This window comes from Sebastes fasciatus, chromosome 4 (assembly GCF_043250625.1).
Source record: "Sebastes fasciatus isolate fSebFas1 chromosome 4, fSebFas1.pri, whole genome shotgun sequence".
Taxonomy (NCBI): domain Eukaryota; kingdom Metazoa; phylum Chordata; class Actinopteri; order Perciformes; family Sebastidae; genus Sebastes; species Sebastes fasciatus.
In genome coordinates, this window is record NC_133798.1 from 28,184,127 (window position 1) to 28,202,839 (window position 18,713).

The 18,713-nt window shown below is 40.9% G+C and overlaps 2 protein-coding genes across 2 annotated transcripts; both read left to right on the forward strand.

Annotated features, from left to right (window-relative positions):
* On the forward strand, window positions 1-9,651 carry LOC141766501 (protein FAM3C-like). Its single transcript, XM_074633416.1, has 10 exons — window positions 1-396; window positions 1,455-1,487; window positions 2,635-2,718; window positions 2,874-2,942; window positions 3,023-3,131; window positions 5,271-5,329; window positions 5,420-5,470; window positions 5,568-5,652; window positions 7,244-7,370; window positions 8,118-9,651. The coding sequence occupies exons 1-10, from the start codon at window positions 378-380 to the stop codon at window positions 8,205-8,207; spliced, it is 726 nt and encodes a 241-aa protein (XP_074489517.1). The 5' UTR covers window positions 1-377; the 3' UTR covers window positions 8,208-9,651.
* Window positions 9,652-10,784: 1,133 nt separating this feature from the next.
* Window positions 10,785-17,818, forward strand: actr6 (actin related protein 6). The gene is made up of 11 exons (XM_074633410.1): window positions 10,785-10,992; window positions 12,703-12,820; window positions 12,914-12,982; window positions 13,111-13,234; window positions 13,810-13,945; window positions 14,029-14,085; window positions 15,095-15,193; window positions 15,629-15,707; window positions 15,817-15,988; window positions 16,297-16,435; window positions 17,499-17,818. Exons 1-11 carry the CDS (start codon window positions 10,925-10,927, stop codon window positions 17,626-17,628), a joined length of 1,191 nt encoding a protein of 396 aa, XP_074489511.1. The 5' UTR covers window positions 10,785-10,924; the 3' UTR covers window positions 17,629-17,818.
* Window positions 17,819-18,713: the final 895 nt, after the last annotated feature.

Consider the following 18,713-nt stretch of genomic DNA (forward strand, 5'->3'; position numbering starts at 1 on the left):
GTACCACCTAAAAAAAAAACTAAAACAGGTCTATTGTGGGTCTCAGAGGGTTAATGCAGACTGAGATGCAGATGTAAAACATCTTTTATGATTTTATTTCAGAGTGCTGTGCAGCTTTGTACAGTAGGTGTGTCAGCTCTCTGAGTGCTGCATGTTTACCAGTAACAGGTAACTTCACACCCTCATAAATAATCCATTCCACATTCTGATGTCATAAGCTGAGTGACTTGGACTCTGGCCCTCTGGGTACAGCGAATTGGCAGTAACCACGTTCAGGAGGCGGAACAGGACCAACCTGTTTGTCTCCTGCAGCTTCACCTGAACGCCTCCCTGAACTCCTAGTCAGTCCCAACGCCGCCGCCGGATGTCAGAGAGACATGCTCACAGTCAGAGTGGGTCAGTTTGATTTATTTATACTTTGGATTTCTCTTTTATTTGACATATTTAGTTCTGAGGAGCTGTGATTCAGCTGGTTAGGAGACTTGACATACCTGCACAGGTGTTTGCACTTATTTAGGAATGCAGACAGGAAGTAAACATACTCAAGTACTGTATCGAGTAGACTTGTTTGCATTTTACTTACTACTACTTTACTTCTAATGGAGTATTTTTCTTCTTATCTTCTATCATTTTCCAGCTTCTTGTGTGTTTCCTCTCTTCTCTGTTTTATATAAACTGTTTTCTGAATGCCAGACTTTTGGAGTATTTTTCTGCATTTATGTTGCAACTAGAGCTGAAACAATTAATCACTTAATTGACATAATTAACAGGTAATTCATCTGATATTTGATTAATTTGAGTGATTTATTTTCAAGCAGAAATGACAAAAAGATCTGTTGCTTCCAGTGAGGATTTGCTGCTTTTCTGCATCTTATATGACAGTAAACTGGATGTTTTGGGGTTTCAAACTGTTGGTTTAACGAAATAAAAAAGCTGAATATGATACTTTCAGCTCTGGGAAAGTGTGTCTTTGTAATTGCTCACGGACCTTTGCAAGAATAAAACAACAGTTACAGGAATAAAACAAAAACACCTTTTTAGAAAAGACAAAAGAAAAGAATTTATGATAACAGAGTTGCATTATAACATTAATATTTACTTTTACTTTTCTAGTGAGTGTCTTTTCTGATAGATAGATATATAGATAGATTTATAGATAGACAGACAGATAGATAGATAGATAGACAGATAGATAGATAGATAGATAGATAGATAGATAGATAGATAGATAGATGCCACCTAGCACGGGGCCATCTTGGAAAGGGATTTTATATATTTATTTGAGTATGATCATTGGCATTATTAATCAATAATGAAAATAATCATTAGTTGCTACCTATACGTGGAAATTTGAGGACTTTTTCCAAACACTGACCTGAGCTGATGAAATCATTGAAACTGTTATCGTCCTAAATTGATCATCCTTCCTGTGTTTTCTTTTTCTTTTTTAACAGGAAGAATAAAAATGGCGAGACAAAACACAGGAAGTAAGTTTTCATTGCGGGTGTTTGTGTTTGTGTGTGTGCGTGTGCAGGTGCGTGTGTGTGTGTGTGTGTTTTATAACAGTGGTTACTTCCTGTAACCAGGAAGTAATTTGATTAAGGAGTGGTTCCTTTATTCACTGCCACAGCTTCTACTGAGATGGTGTGATATATTGTTTTATATCTGTGGCATACAGCTGTTCATGTCTTATTTTAATAAGTCATATTTAGTATTTGATTTAAACCTGGCAGTGGTGGAAACATTATTTAAATCTTTAATTAAGTAAAAGTAGAAATATTGATAATAAAATGTAAAGTATTTATTATTATTCATTTTGGCCTCTTGATGGATAAACATGTAGGATTTTAAACCAAGGTGGATTTTATAAAAAATAAATGTTTTTTGCCTGGTTTGGATGACAGCCATTGATCTTCTTTATTCATTCATTCATTTACTTAACCTTTATTTATACAGGATGTTGGTTCACTCTCTTTTGCATGTGCATCCTGTGTATGCAGGGTTAGGCTTACAATAAAAGCAGGAGGCAAACCTCCAACAGTTAAACAAACTTACAAGACTGCGAACAAAGGATGAGGATACAATTAAATTCACAAAATAAATAAAATGTTAACCTTAAAGATCTACACGTCTGTCTCATTTAACCACTGCAGGTTTATTTACCTTTCAACAACAAGATAGTTAAAGTGCTGTAGACAGAAGAAATAAGGAATTTTAGAGGAATTTTAGAGGATTTTAAAAAATAGTCAAATAGAAGACAAAAATAAGCTCAAATAAAAAAAGATCCAAGAATATCCAATAGTGGACTCAGTTACATTTTTTCTGAAAGGTTATTTGGGACGCAGGACGAGAAAGACTTCCAACACACTGAATATAATAAAAAGATCCTCACATATCTATTTTTTCTCTTTTTGGAATTATTTAAAAGCAAATAGTTTCCATCAGTCTAGTTGTTTCTAACCTTTTTTTAATGAAGCAAAGCAGTTTGTCAATGATTCTGAACAGGTCAAACTATTCATGTATCTTCTCCCACTAATGAATCATCTGGAGAACCGTCAGATATATTGAATATCCAGTTTGGTGACAGATTTAACAGATAACTGGTATAATTTTTTTTATGTTTATCCCCCGCAGAGATTTTACGGTTCATCTTGGTGTTGGTGCCGTTGGTGGTTTTTATCACATTCATCCTGCAGAAATACAGCAGCCCATTCAACGGTAGGAACATTTAATACCTCAGTCTTTTATCACGTACTGCACTTCTGGTATCTACGTGTTCTTCTTCTTATTGTTTTAATGCGACCTCCTGGTCTGAGAAGTGAAGCCAGTGCTGAAGTGCCTTAAACATGTGATTGTGTAACTCGTTGTTTCAGGTGATTTGCTTCGTGCTTTAGCTGAACGCTCTGAAATGCCCGGTCCGCCCACCAAGGCGCCCTCTAAAGGTCAGCGAACGCTTCAACCTGATCAGGATGAATGAGTGAAGTTGATCTGATGCTGGATTAAATCAATGTTTCCTCTCCAGCTGGATCGTGTACCATAATGAAAGACTGTCCAGAGGATTACTTCAGCTTCTTCGTCCAGAGCGGAGCCGCCAACGTCCTACCACCAAAGATCTGCGTCCAGAACAAACTGTAAGTGTTTCATCCTGAATTTCATCCTCAAATACTTCTTGCTTTCATCTCGCCGCACAAATCCAAACGTTGTCCTGTGAGCTCACATTTTAGTGAGTCGACTGATGCTGCTGATTTGTTTTTATCCATAAACATTTTCAACTTTTGTCCCATACATTTTTTCGCCTTGCTGGTCGTCACCTAGAATCTCACAATGCCTTGTGAATCAATTTATTCCGGCGGCGACGCCAACAGGATGTAGGCGATGATGACAAGACGTAGGCGGCGACGACGGGACGTAGGCAATTGCAACAACGGGATGTGGATTGTGATGACAAGACGTAGGCGGCGTTGACAACGGGATGTAGGCGATGATGACAAGACGTAGGTGACGATGACAAGACTTAGGTGACAAGCACGGGACATAGGCGACAACGATGGGAAATAGGTGACAAGGATGGGATGTGGGCGATGATAACGGGACATAGATGACAACGACAAGACAAAGGCGATGAGGACGTAGGCGACAACGACAAGACAAAGGTATTGAGGATGGGGCGTATGCGACAACGACGGGGTGCAAACGACGAGGAGACAAGATGTAGGCGACAACGACAAGACGCAGGCGACGAGGACATAGGCAACGAGGACATAGGCGACGAGGACATAGGCGACAAGGACGGGACATTGGCGACGAGGACGGGGCGTAGGTGACAATGACAGGGCGTAGGTGACAACAGGATGTAGTTATGTCTGGTAGAGTTCTCTAGTGCGCTCGCTTCACTGCAATGTGAAACCAAAACTAACCGGATCAAATGTTACGACGGAAGAAAAACGTGAATCTTGGTTCTGACATTAAGGTGTGAAAAGTTCTTGAGTTCTGACTTTGTTCCACCTAGTGAATCTCTATCCCTGTCCTCTGGTCCTCTGGTGCTCTGGTCCTCTGTCCTCTGGTCCTCTGGTCCTCTGGTGCTCTGGTCCTCTGTCCTCTGTTCCTCGGTCCTCTGGTGCTCTGGTCCTATGTCCTCTGTTCCTCGGTCCTCTGGTGCTCTGTCCTCTGGTCCTCTGGTCCTCTGGTCCTTCTGGTCCTCTGTCCTCTGGTCCTCTGTCCTCTGGTCCTCTGGTCCTCTGTCCTCTGTCCTCTGGTCCTCTGGTCCTCGGTCCTCGGTCCTCTGGTCCTCTGGTCCTCTGGTCCTCTGGTGCTCTGGTCCTTCTGGTCCTTCTGGTTCTTCTGGTCCTTTTGGTTCTCTGGTCCTCTGGTCCTCTGGTCCTCTGGTCCTCTGGTCCTCTGTCCTCTGTCCTCTGTCCTCTGTCCTCTGTCCTCTGTCCTCTGTCCTCTGTCCTCTGTCCTCTGGTCCTCGGTCCTCTGGTGCTCTGGTCCTCTGTCCTCTGGTCCTCGGTCCTCTGGTGCTCTGGTCCTCTGTCCTCTGGTGCTCTGTCCTCTGGTCCTCTGGTCCTTCTGGTCCTCTGTCCTCTGCTCCTCTGGTCCTCTGGTCCTCTGGTCCTCTGGTCCTCTGGTCCTTCTGGTCCTCGGTCCTCTGGTGCTCTGGTCCTCTGGTCCTTCTGGTCCTCGGTCCTCTGGTGCTCTGGTCCTCTGGTCCTTCTGGTTCTTCTGGTCCTTTTGGTTCTCTGGTCCTCTGGTCCTCTGGTCCTCTGGTCCTCTGTCCTCTGTCCTCTGTCCTCTGTCCTCTGTCCTCTGGTCCTCGGTCCTCTGGTGCTCTGGTCCTCTGTCCTCTGGTCCTCGGTCCTTCTGGTCCTTCTGGTCCTCTGTCCTCTGCTCCTCTGGTCCTCTGGTCCTCTGGTCCTTCTGGTCCTCGGTCCTCTGGTGCTCTGGTCCTCTGGTCCTTCTGGTCCTCGGTCCTCGGTCCTCTGGTCCTCTGGTCCTCTGGTCCTTCTGGTCCTCGGTCCTCTGGTGCTCTGGTGCTCTGGTCCTTCTGGTCCTTCTGGTTCTTCTGGTCCTTTTGGTCCTCTGGTCCTCTGGTCCTCTGGTTCTTCTGGTCCTTCTGCTCCTCTGGTCTTCTGGTTCTTCTGGTTCTTCTGGTCCTTTTGGTCCTCTGGTCCTCTGGTCCTCTGGTCCTCTGGTTCTTCTGGTTCTTGTGGTCCTTCTGGTTCTTCGTGTGGATAACAGCTGGTATTAACAGTAGATCAAACTCTTGTCAGGGTTGTGGGATCGGTCCTGAACAACGCTGGACTTGGAATAAACGTAGTGATACTAAACGGTGAGTGTTGAACCAGTAAACCTCCATGTGAGCTTCATTAATTCTCCCTGACTACTGTCAAAGCGTCTCTAAAGTCTTTTTCTTTAACAGGTAAAACAGGAGACGTCTTAAAGACAGCTCACTTCGACATGTTCGGTGGCGGTACGTAGAACTGATATTAATATAATCTAACTACCACGTGGTTCGTTAGATGATTCAATGAAAGTTTTAAAAGATGGACGCCATGTTTGTGTTACAGATGTGAAACCTTTCATTGAGCTGCTGAAGACAATCGAGACCGGATCTGTGGTTCTGATGGCTTCCTACGACGAGCCGTCAACAAAGTAAATATCTCTCCTTCTTTTACGTCTACTGTTGGCAGAGAAACAAACTCACTTCTTACAAATTTCAGAACCAAATGTTGAGATGAAGAAGCCCAGGTAGCTCTTTAAAGGGACTATTTGTAACTTTCAGAAATGCTTGTTAACAGCGACACCTGTGGCCGTGAAATCAACGAAAGTCAGCGTCGAGCTCGTGCTTGCTCGCTCTAAATAGACATGGACGAGCATCGCTCAAAACAGTGAGGCGACACACGTCAGCTAAAACCACAATATCACTCTATATTTCAGCTGCTTGGCAGTAATGTTAGCTGACCAGACGAAGGTCTCTCCATGAATCACTGCTGATCCTAGTGTTGGCTTTTCCTGCCTCAGCGCAGGCTCAGGCAGCGGGGCTACTCAACGAGTTAAGTTATCGCCTCCCGACTGCAGCCGGCAGCCGCAGGGAGACACCGGCACCCGGTCGGTAACGAGACGACAACGTAACACGTGGAGGAGCCCCATCTCTTCACAAGACACGGGAAACCTCTGTTGGTCTGGAGGAGCTGCAGCATTTATTTCTGCACAAACATCCCCTGTACATTCACTAGATATTCTCAGAGCTAAACTAACTCTTCTGCAGTGTGGAGTGAGCACGCGTTCACGTCTAGTAGAGGTGGAGCGAGTACGCGAGTACGCGAGAACGCGCGCTCTGTCTGAGTGAAGGTAAGCAGGCAGCGGAGACGAGGCTACGGCCACACGCGAGCGCGCATATGCGAACGCGCATGTGTGGCGACCCGCTACATTTATACGCTTAAAAAGTTACAAACAGTCCCTTTAAATAAAGCATTAAAAGTATAAAAATGTCCCCTATGACCGTTGTACTATTATATATTCTATCATTAGATTATTATTATTACTCTGTATTAATATAAAAACTGGATTTTACTGCTGTAGCTGGTTGAGCTGGAGATCATCAACATTATTTAACATTATTAAATCTGGAACAATCAAATGCTTTTCCATGAAAAAATACTTCAACCATCAAAATAGTTTAAATAAAAAAAAAAGTTTTAATCTTTAAATTATTTGAATAATTGGTTAATTGATTAATGGACATATTGATTGATGTGCTAATGGTTTCAGATGTACTTCTGTCTGGGATTTTTATTTATTACTAAACATCATATATTATAAACTCTTCACATGTTTTGTGTGTAAAAATCTTTATTTGTAAAGTAACTCAAGCTTACAGATAAATGTGATGGAGTAGAAGTAGAAAGTAGCTTGAAATGGAAAAACTCAAGTAATGTACAAGTACCTCAGATTTGTACTTAAGTACAGTACTTGAGTAAATGTACTTAGTTACATTCCACCAGTGGAGGTTTTGGACGTTCACACATTTGACAAACAACCATCAATGAACTTTAAGAGACCTGATTTAATGAACTCTTGTTTTATATGAAGGTGGTGCAGAAATGAAGAGATGATTGAAGCATTTTAATCTTTTTGAATTTGTTCCTTCAGTTTCTGATCAGCTTGTTCAGTTACATATTGATCCGCTCTGCTGTCTGTGTTGTGTTAAAGGGCTGATCCACACTGTGACTTGTTTCAACAGGCTAACTAAAGACGCCAGGGAGCTGATAGCTCAACTGGGAAGCACTTCTGTCAAGTCACTGGGATTCAGAGATAACTGGGTGTTTGTTGGTGGGAAAGGAGCATCGGTGCAGAGCAACTTTGAGAAGGTAACAACGACTAGATCATACTTTCTGTTGATTTATCTGAACCTTTTCTTCTCTGGGTTCATCATTAACGTTCATAGTGTGCAGCCAAAAACCTTGTTTCTTTGTTCACTGCAATGTTTGGTTATTGCCCCTTGTTCTATTGCATTATTTATTTGCACTCTTTGCTGATTTTATTTTATCTTTAAAATGATGGTCAAGTTCCTAAAGTTTCCAGACATATGACATGTTCCGGATGAGTAGCAGAAACATTTCTATTTAATGTGACACTGCAGTGTTTTGGGATTAAATATTTCACTCTGATCTGTGATAAAACATCAATGAAACACGAAAAAACAAGATGATGAATATTTAACATTGTTGACAGTCTGTCAAATGTAAAGAAACGATCTAATAGGTACATAACCCCACGTAAAACAGCAAATTGTAGGTAGGTGGGTTTTTTGCCAGGCTAGCAGTTTCCCTCCGTTTCCAGTCTTTATGCTAAGCTAATTTAGCTAAGTACAGGCACGAGCAGAGTGGCATCAGTCCAAACCGTAAATATGATCAATTTACCATCATCATCATCATTTATCATACATGATGAATAAAAGCATCAAATCTCACATTGAAGCTTCATAAGTGAATGAAACGTTTTTCTGTCGATCAATTAATCGTTGCAGCTCTAAAAGGGAAGCATGTCCTCCAGAAGGTTTGTGGTTTCTTGTTGATGTTGAATCAGAATCAGCTCCGTCTTTCTGTCTGTTTCAGTACATGAAGAACGACAACACAAAGAATAAATACGACAACTGGCCCGAGATCATCGAACTACACGGATGCATCCCCAAATACTTGGAGTGACCCGCTGCGTCACCCTAAAGGAACATTTGATCATAAAGCAGCAGGAACATGAAGCATAATGATTGTACTATAAGAAGAGCTCTGGATGAACCAGTTACTGCATCATCAGAAGTAGAAATCCAGCTGCTGTGCTGCATCTTCCTCATGTCATGAGGTTTGATGGTGGTCTGAACTGTTCTATCTGTTACTGTGACACAAAGACTGGTGAACATTTCCACCACAATACTTCTGTTTTTCTTGATTTTTAAACATTTTTCTTGAGGTCTGAAGGACGTTTTGCATCAAATAGGACTGCTTTGGTCTTCCCTACAGATGTTGTAAAAGAAGATACGAGTTGATACAGCTGCAGAAAAAGCGGAACAGAATAATACCCCTTTCACACCAATGACCAGGGTTGGACCAGGGTTATCTGACCCATGTTCAACCCTCCTTTTGTCAATTCTAACCAAGCCAGTCAACCCGGGTCGAACCCCGGTCAGGATAATTCGGATACGACCTGGCTCACAACCCGGGAGCTGCATACCAATTAGCTCAGGTGTTACAAATGGGCGAGGGCGGGGGGGTTACAGGTCTGGAGGATTATAGAGAGAGGAGATGATAGTGGCATCATCAATGTGTGCAAAAACGTATAATATCACAGATGCCGCTTTTAAAACAGATGCGTTATTATGTTATGTTGTTATTAAACTTCCAGGATGCAGAAGTTGACTTCCTCCTCATCACATGACTAATGACATGTTTGCTCTCGGTGTCGCCCTCAAATATCAACACAACGAGAGAGCTTTCAGTACCAGATGTTTATCTTGTTCAACAGTTTCCAACACGTCCAGACTGTTAACTGACTCCTCTTCATCCTGCTGCAGCCTTTTCTTTGTTCCTGCTGGAAGCAAACACAACATTATTTTATGTTATTTATTCTTTATTTAACCAGGAAGCTCCCATTGAGATACAACATCTCTTCTGCCAGGGAGTCCTCAAGATGGGCAGCAAAACATAATGATAATAATGATAATAATGATAATAATGATAATGATATACCACTACAAACGGGGAGAGATAACAAAAAAATAAATAATATAAGGTAAACTGAACTCATTTAAATGCAAACTTAATTTTATTGTTTCATCACTTTGTTTATTGTGATTTTTTTTCAACAGGTGGCACAATACTGCATGACATATTCAGGGACATAACGTGTATACAAAAACAAAACAAAAAGGAAAAGACAAGAAAAAACAGAACGGAACATAGTGACAACATAGAATAAATAATACAAACTTTATATTTGGGAGTTTAGTTGGAACTTTTATTTGGGTGTTTTATATCCATATATCAGATGGTATCATAATACTGTGATGTACAAACTAAACCTGTTTATATGTGTATGATGGTGGGTGGGGCTATATCAGTATATATATTTAAAGCAATAAAAGGATTTTTGAAATACTTTGGCATGGATTACTACTTTGTAAATAGGTTATTAATGTGAAAAATAGTTTTAGAAAAGTCTAATGAATGACACCTGTCTGATCATCTTTGATTGTAAGCAAATTGACAGTTTTTGCTTTATTGATAAGTTAATAATATACCCTTTAACTGAGGAATAACAGGCTTTAGATAAAGGAATATCACATTTAACATACTAATATTAGAATGCAAACGGTGGCCTCAAAAATAATGCTAAAATTCATGTATTCACCTCCTCTAATAAAAACGTGTGTGTGTGGTGTTAAGGAAAGAGATTGATGTGCACTTATTTAACTAAATATGTGACTATAAGAGTTAACTTGTTCATGTTTCTCTGGTATGGACTGTATGTTGAGGTCTTTTATTGTGACAGTATCATGTAATCCCAGGTGAGAGGTGCAATTACTGAGATATTTAGAGCTCATGTAATATTTTGATAATTTATTTAATAATTTCAATCATTTTCTAAGCTAATTTGACAACATTTACGGTTTTCAGCTTTTCATTTTTTTTCCTGCTTTTCAGTTTGACAAAACAAAGCATATATATAGTTTTCAAAAAAGGGAAAAAGTCCAGAGTGCTCGGAAGTTCAAATCAGTGTGATGAGGGTGCTCTTTGGTGGGTTACACAAAGGTTCAAAGCAGGACGGTCTGCAGGACAGATAATAATGCATAAAGTGCACTTTCATAGACTAAGCAACTGGAGTTACCCTGCACTATATTCATTTTTAACAGTCTCTTCTGCACTATATTCACTTTTTTAATAGTCCTGTATCACAGCTGTTACCCTGCACTATATTCTGTTTTAACAGTTTTCTTCATCTCCTTGTATTTTTATATCTGGTATATTTTTTTGTACTTTGCACTACTAACTTTTTACTAACATGTTTTGCACTATGGAACTGTGATGCTGGAAACTTGAATTTCCCTCGGGATCAATAAAGTTACTACCTACCTACCTACCTTCCACTCGGACCTTTCTGTAACAGGACCCTAATCCTCGTATCTGATTGGCTGAACCAACCACCAATGAACATAAAGGAAAGAGCAGGAGGTGCTCTGATTGGCTGGTCTCAGAGCGTCAAGCCTAACCGGAAACAGACAAGACGAGAAGAAGCTGATTGGCTGGACGAGTGGATGACGTGTTTAACGGCGGAGCGTTGAGTTAAACGTGTAGAAAATGTGTTTTGTTTAATAATTATGAAATAAATATGACTCGTTTCATTTAATGTGGTCGGTACAGGACATACAATGGCCACATTAGTTCTGGATAACGGAGCCTATACGGCGAAAATAGGATACAGTCTGGAGAAAGTCAGGTAACGTTACGTCCAGTTATGTGATAGCAAGGTGGCTAACGTGATGCTATGACAACAAACAGTCATGTTAAACAAGTCCACCTATAATCAACTGTAATATGGCGTTACAATATGCCTATATACAACAACATCAATGTTACTTAACAATTACAAAGACAGCCTTCTATCACCTGAAGAATATAGCAAGAATCAGAGGACTGATGTCTCTGCAGGAACACTGGTCCATGCATTTATCTTCAGCAGACTTTACGACTGTAACGGAGCCTTTACTGGTCTTCCTACGAACTGGATCAGACAGCTGCAGCTGATTCAGAACCTGCTGCTGCTAGAGTCCTCACTAAGACCAAGAAAGTGGATCACATCAGTCCAGTTCTGAGGTCTCTACACTGGCTCCCTGTCTCTCAGAGAATTGATTTAGACATACTCCTGCTGGTTAACAAAGCACTAAATGGTTTAGGGCCAAAATACATTTCTGATCTTCTGCTATGTTATGAACCATCCAGACCTCTCAGGTTCATCTGGATCAGGTCTGCTTAGTGTCCCCAGAGACACAACTAAACATGCAGAAGCAGTGTTCAGTTTTTATGCACCAAATATCTGTAACAAGCTCCCAGAAACCTGCAGGACCGGCTCCAACTCTGAGTTCTTTTAAATCAAAGCTTAACACTTTCCTGTTTGCTGCTGCCTTTTATTAAACCAGATAATGATCTTATACTGCACTAGAGCTTGTGTTATATTCTATTTTAGCTTCTATCCTAGCTTTTATTTTTAGCTTGTTTTTATTTTCTAACCTTTAATGTTTTTATAACTGTTTTAATTATGTCTTAATGTTCTTTTGCACTTTGTCGCAATGTTCTTGAATGTTTATGTAAAGCACTTTGAATTGCCCTGTTGCTGAAATGTGCTCTAAATAAAGCTGCCTTGCCTTGCCTTGCTCATTGTCCTCTGAGAAAGCACAGTTCTCTTGTACGGAGAAAAAAACAAACTCCATTCGAAAAACGGTCGCTTTTATGTTTTCGATGGTTTTTGATAAATAAATTCACGATGCAGAACATCACTTGAGACCAAATATGAAGCTTCAGGGCTCAACCTGAAATTCGGCACTGGATGAATACACCAAGAAGCTGATTTACAGCTGGGTATTTTAGGTTTTTGTCCAGCACTATATTTAAATAATATGTTTGGACTATTATCTCTGTACAATGCATATTCTATTTTTTCTTAATACTGTGAACCTCTCCACATCCCCTAGAAAATATTTTGTGTAGCTACAATCAATATAAAAACATCAGTAATGTGAAAGTGAAATGTCACACAAACGGTGAAGGGCAGAAAGTTTGATCATCTTAAATAACTTCAACTGATGAAAACAAAAGGAACAGTTATATTTGTAGAGTTCTGCTGTGGTTTGAGATTATTCCAGCTGTGTGTCATGCGTCTTTTACGTCGCAGGTGCTGAAAACACTTCCGCTAAGGATACACCGGTGTTTCCTCGCTTATAGCTCCTCCAGCAAGCCTCCTCGCTCCTCAAGATGCATTTTAGGAATTTGGATGTCTTTCAAGATGGAGAACTATTTCCAGGTCACAAGCCGGAGGAGTGAGGAGACGAGGAGGTTAAAAATCGGGAAATGAAAAACAGCTCTATGTGTATTTATTGCCTTTCTTCAAATGTTTCCTCGGTGTGACCTTCTGTCCCTCTGTCCCCCTCAGCGTCATCCCAAACTGCCAGTTTCGCTCCAAGACGTCCAGATTAAAAACCTTCACAGCCAATCAGCTCGATGAGATCAAAGATCCTTCGGGTCTCTTTTACATCCTCCCCTATCAGAAGGTGAGAGAGTGTACCCACATGTGGAGGCTGCAGCTTTAAGGTCACATCTGGACTGTTTTTTAATAGTTTCTCTCTCCTGTTCTTTCTCTTCAGGGTTATCTGGTCAACTGGGACGTCCAGAGGAAAGTGTGGGATCATCTGTTTGGAAAGGAGATGTTTAAGGTTTGTAGTTTGGCTTTTGAGCCTTTTTGTGTTTGTTATTCTGGAAATGTGGAGAATATTTTTAATCACATTGTCTACTGATCTAATCGGATTTCATGGCCTCCTGCTCTGCTGTGTTGTGGGTCCAGGTGGATTTCGCAGACACCAGTGTCATCATCACAGAGCCGTACTTCAACTTCTCTTCCATTCAGGAGTCGATGAATGAGATCCTGTTTGAGGAGTACCAGTTCCAGTCGGCTCTCAGAATAAATGGTGAGTCGAACTGGACGCTTGACTAATGTGGAGTGAGACAACACTTCCTGCTCCGGTTCTACACCACAAAATATTCATTCTCGTCATCCGTAAGCATCTGATATAACAGTTCAGACTCTCAACAAGTCATCCAGAATTATTATAGAAAAAATTAACGAAATTAAGAATCCAAAAATCATCTCAGATCAAAAAATAACAAAAATCTCAATAAATCTTAATAGCGAATCGCAATACTTAAAAATCCCAATACATTTCGAATCAGCACCCAAGTATCGTGATATTATTGAATCAGGAGATAGGTGAATCGTCCCAACCCTATACATTACCCACGATACAACTTTTCATCTGACAGTTGTGTGGTAGATTGTGGTGTGTTATGCTAGTTAACAGCTAATGCGGGGTACACACTGCACAAGAATCAAGCTGATATTGGCCAGATTCCTCCCTCCCAACAATCTTCAGCAAAGCCCTGATTTTGTGATGGTTCTGAACTCCAGATATTCCTGTGGTGTGAGGTATGCCAGTTGGACGTGTGTTTAATGTCTGCTGAATGTGTGTTGTTCTGTGTCGTCCAGCGGGCTCTCTTAGCGCTCATCACTACTTCCACACTAAACCCACGGAGCTCTGCTGTTTGGTGGTCGACAGCGGCTTCTCCTTCACACACATCGCCCCCTACTGTCGCAGCAAGAAGATGAAGGAAGGCGTCCGCAGGTCAGAGGACTGCAGCAATCATCTTTAACCTGCGATAACAGCAAAAACAACTAAATGACCTGTTGGTTTATTTTGCCTTCCAGGGTAAATGTAGGAGGGAAGCTGCTGACCAATCACCTGAAGGAGATAATTTCATATCGGTAAAGTCCCCTCATTCAACACCTCTCTGTTTTCTTGTTGGTAGAACAGTGGTTCCTTCCAGTGGTAGAAATCACATTATTTCCATTCGAATATGATTGAAAATATGATATTTTAATTAGAGCTGTCAATCGATTAAAATATTTACCGATTAATCGCATGATTGTCCATAGTTAATTGAGATTAATCACACATTTTTTTATCTGTTCAAAATGTACCTTGAAGGGAGATTTGTCAAGTATATAATACTCTTATCAACATGGGAGTGGGTAAATATGCTGCTTAATGCAAATTGATGTATATATTTATTATTGTAAATCAATTAATAACACAAAACAATGACAGATATTGTCCAGAAACCCTCACAGGTACTGCATTTAGCATAAAAAATATGCTCAAGTCATAACATGGCAAACTGCAGCCCAACAGGCAACAACAGCTGTCAGTGTGCTGACTTGACTATGATTTGCCCCAAACTGCATGTGATTATCATAAAGTGGGCATGTCTGTAAAGAGGAGACTCGTGGGTACACATAGAACCCATTTTCATTCACATATCTTGAGGTCAGAGTTCAAGGGACCCCTTTGAAAATGGCCATGACAGTTTTTCCTCGCCCAAATTTACCGCAAGTTTGGAGCGTTATTTACCCTCATTCATGACAAGCTAACATGACATGGTTGGTGCCAATGGATTCATTAGGTTTTTTAGTTTCATATGATACCAGTATCTTCACTCTAGCTTCAAAACTGAACCCGTTACAACATGCAAAATACAGAATAGGCGTCAGAGGTTAAGAGGTTAACTAAAAATCAATACAGCGTTTTAGAGAATCAATACAGTATTGCAAAACATAATGCCGCTATATTCATGTTTATCAATATTTTCTTTCACCCCTGCTGTTTAATAACTTAAAAATCGCAAGTTGTGTTAATGCGTTAAAGAAATTTGTTGGCGTTAAAATCATTTTAACTTTTTATAAAGATCATAAAGACTCTCTCTCTCCCTTCCAGCCAGTTACACGTCATGGATGAAACTCATGTGATCAACCAGGTGAAAGAAGACGTCTGCTACGTCTCGCAGCAGTTTTACAAAGACATGGAGATGTTACAGTAAGCCCACAGAAAACACACACAGCAGTTTTAACTGAACAAATTTCAGGCTGATGACACGTTTTAATTTAAAGACTGAACAATGACTTGTTGAAGTCCCTATGCAGAGCGGTGTTGTTGTTTGACAACTACTGGAACAGCTGTTGATCAGCTGTCAGTCACTGAATCAGCCTCTGTTGCACAATATGCTGGTTACTATGAGGACAGGACCTGCCAAAATCAAAAGTTTAAAAAAACAATATATTGTGCAGCACTAACCTATACTGCAGCCAGCCACCAGGGGCAGTCCAGATGTTTTGGCTTCACCTTTGGGGAGCTGTCATGTTGTCCATCTTTATATTCAGTCTATGATCTGCACCTTGTAGCTCAGCGATTTATCAGGAAGTCCCTGATAAAATATTTATTGACCGTTCTTGTGTGTGTGTCTGTATTCAGGATGAAAGGGGAGGAAAACAATGTGGTGAGGGATTATGTTCTACCAGATTTCAGCTCCATCAAAAAAGGCTTCTGCAAGGTGAGAAAACAGTTTAAATGTTTGTCATTGTGAGTTGACGTCCCGGCCTGATGCCTCCTTTAGTGAACATGGCTGCTGTCCTCATTGTCCCTTCTTGTCTGTCCACCAGCCACGAGAGGAGATGGTCTTCAGCGGGAAGTACAAGACAGGAGAGCAGATCTTGAGGTTGGCCAACGAGCGCTTTGCTGTTCCTGAGATGCTCTTCCACCCGTCAGACATCGGCATCCAGGAGATGGGCATCCCAGAGGCCATCGTGGACTCCATCCAGTCCCTGCCAGAAGGTCAGACCACGTCTCTGCTTTACAGATCAAATTTAACAGCTGGGTCTTTAAAGTAGGGCTGTCAAAGTTAACACAATAATAACACTTTAATGCAAATTCATTTTAACTGCACTAATTTCTTTAACGCATTAACGCAAATTGTGATTTTTAGGTTGTAGCGGGCTCAGTTTTAAAGTTAGAGTGAAGATACTGGTATCATATGAAACTTTTTTATCGAGTCATTTATTTATTTTTTATTTTGGTCGGTTCCGTCCTCCATAGTATGTGTGAGTGTGGGAATCCTCTAACAATGTTTTTTCTGCCATCAGAGATGCAGGCCCACTTCTACCAGAACATCGTCCTGACTGGAGGAAACATTTTGTTTCCAGGCTTCAGAGAGCGACTGGAGGCAGAGCTGCGATCACTCACCCCTGCCCACCTCCCCGTGTCCGTCCTACAACCTGCAAAGTAAGTTCAGCTTCATTTGTAGATGTACGTTGAGGCGTTACGGCGTAGACACGTAGCCTTCACACGTAGCATATCCGCAGAAATGTAACTGCACTTCGTACAAAAGTAGTATAAAGCCTTTAAGTCGTCTACACATGATCAGCATTAAAAACGCTCTGTGGTGGCAGTGCCATTGTTTTCAGATGGGGAGAGCGGTGCCGCCCAACTAGGTAGAAGTGCTACACTTGGCGTGGCGCACTGCTTGAAATCGCCACCGAGCGCTGCGCTCAAAGTTCAAATTATTGAGGAGATATTTTACCTTCTGCCTCTGCAAGGCTCTACGCCCTGCCTCGCGGTGAGTGAAGAGCAAATCTCTTATCATGTGTAGGCAGCTTTAGTGTCTCCAGAGGGAGCTGCTGTGTGACATCTGGTAAACGTCCTCATGTGATGTCACTTGAGTCAGCGTCGGTTCAAGACTACAAGTTAGAAAAGTAAACAAATCTGGAGGTGTGGAGTTAGAAAGAAGTGAGACCTCTGTAGCTGCTCATCTCTGCTGCAGGATACTTTAGCTGCTAACTAGCATAACACACCACAATCTACCACACAGCTGTAAGAGGGAGAGGTGCGTTGTGGGTAATGTAGGCGTCAGGTTTTGCAAGAAAGAAGAATGTGTGGGTCGTGTCTAGAAGGGAGCCCGCAAATTGCGAAATCTGATCTGAGAAATGCAAAAACTTGCAAAAACAGTCTCCCGTCTAGCTACTACGGAGCAGCAGCCCACGAGGGAAAGCGTTCGTCCAATCAGGTGCCTTGTGTCACGTGGCAGCCCATCAAGCGTCACTCTGCATCACAAATAAATGAAAGACTGAACCGTTAGTGTGGGGAATATAAGCAAGTTTATTTATATTGCACATTTCAGCAACAAGGCAATTCAAAGTGCTTTACATTAAACATTAAACATTAAAAGCATCAAGACAAAGTGCAAAAGAAACACATTATATATGATAAAATAAGATAAACATAAAAATGAAATAATATATGTACACATAATATTGTCATTAATGGTATTTCCCGTCTTGTCCCGCAGTCCAATCTGTTATTCGTGGGAAGGAGGGAAGCTGCTGGCCCACAGTCCAGACTACGACGAGATCGTGGTGACACGAGAGGACTACGAAGAGAACGGACATTTTATCTGTGAAGAAAAGTTTGATATTTGACTGAAGTGAAACTCTTGGCTGCAGATTCTTCTGCATCATCGTGGACGTGGAAAAAAACATCTGCATCTTAGTACATCAGTGACGAAAACCTGCCAGATGTTTAAATCTGATTCGCTTACAACATAAACAGGATCTGCATTTAAAGTGCAAAATGTAAAATGTAAAATGAAATGTTTTTTTCTACAGCAGATATATTTTATTTCAGTGTGTTTTATTTCTTTTTATACGTGTGTGTGTGTGAGAGAGCCGGCAGACATTGTGGCCTCAAGCTTTTGTTATTCTTAAAATGATTCTCTTATCAGTTTCAGTAGAGTTGTCCCCTGTCTTTCTCCTAGTTCGTGTGTAGTTTTGGCCATTTCTATATGCCTTTTAAAGGCAAAGACTATTTTCACTTCTGGAAATCTACAAGAAACAGTAAGTAGTTTGGTCTAAAGCAACAACGTCTTTTATTTGTATTGATATTTTCATGCAAGAAGAAGGAAGGGTTGACATTGGCAACATAATACTAATAGGGTTTTTCAGTGACACATGTAAGGGGTTACATCTTATTGGCACATATACTGTTGAAAAGGTTGATTTCAGTCCAGTCCGGTGCTGATTACAAACTTGTGAATGGTAGTGTATATGTAGTCCAGTTTCTCCAGTATTTTACATATTGATCATATCATTAAAGTTAACATCAGGTTATCTATACTTACCATACTATATTTCATTGACAGTTGCAGTACACTCGTCCCTTGTTGGAGCGCTTGTCTGCACATATATCTGTGTGACGGATTTCCTGCTCGCTGTCAGAAGTATTTTAAAGAGATATTTAAGCTTCAGTTAATTCTGGATTTTACGTGACAAAAGAGCAACTTCTATTCCAGATATTCTCATTACCTCTTTCACAATCTATTGACAGCATGAAATGATTCAAGGGAAAGACTACAAAACATGAAGATATTTTATACTTTTATTACTTCAACTATTTTCCTGAATATACTTACATACTTTTACTGAAGTAACATTTTTCAATGCAGGACTTTTACTATAACAGAGTATTTTTACAGTGTAATATTAGTACTTTTACTATGAATACTTGT

Bases quoted from the DNA above. Each gene is read 5' to 3' on its own strand.
- LOC141766501 (XM_074633416.1), top strand. The intron at 5,330-5,419 runs GTGAGTGTTGAA...TTTCTTTAACAG, and splicing joins AAACGTAGTGATACTAAACG to GTAAAACAGGAGACGTCTTA. The intron at 5,653-7,243 runs GTAAATATCTCT...TTGTTTCAACAG, and splicing joins TACGACGAGCCGTCAACAAA to GCTAACTAAAGACGCCAGGG.
- actr6 (XM_074633410.1), top strand. From the start codon at position 10,925: ATGGCCACATTAGTTCTGGATAACGGAGCCTATACGGCGAAAATAGGA. The intron at 13,235-13,809 runs GTGAGTCGAACT...TGTGTCGTCCAG, and splicing joins GTCGGCTCTCAGAATAAATG to CGGGCTCTCTTAGCGCTCAT. The intron at 15,194-15,628 runs GTAAGCCCACAG...GTCTGTATTCAG, and splicing joins AAAGACATGGAGATGTTACA to GATGAAAGGGGAGGAAAACA.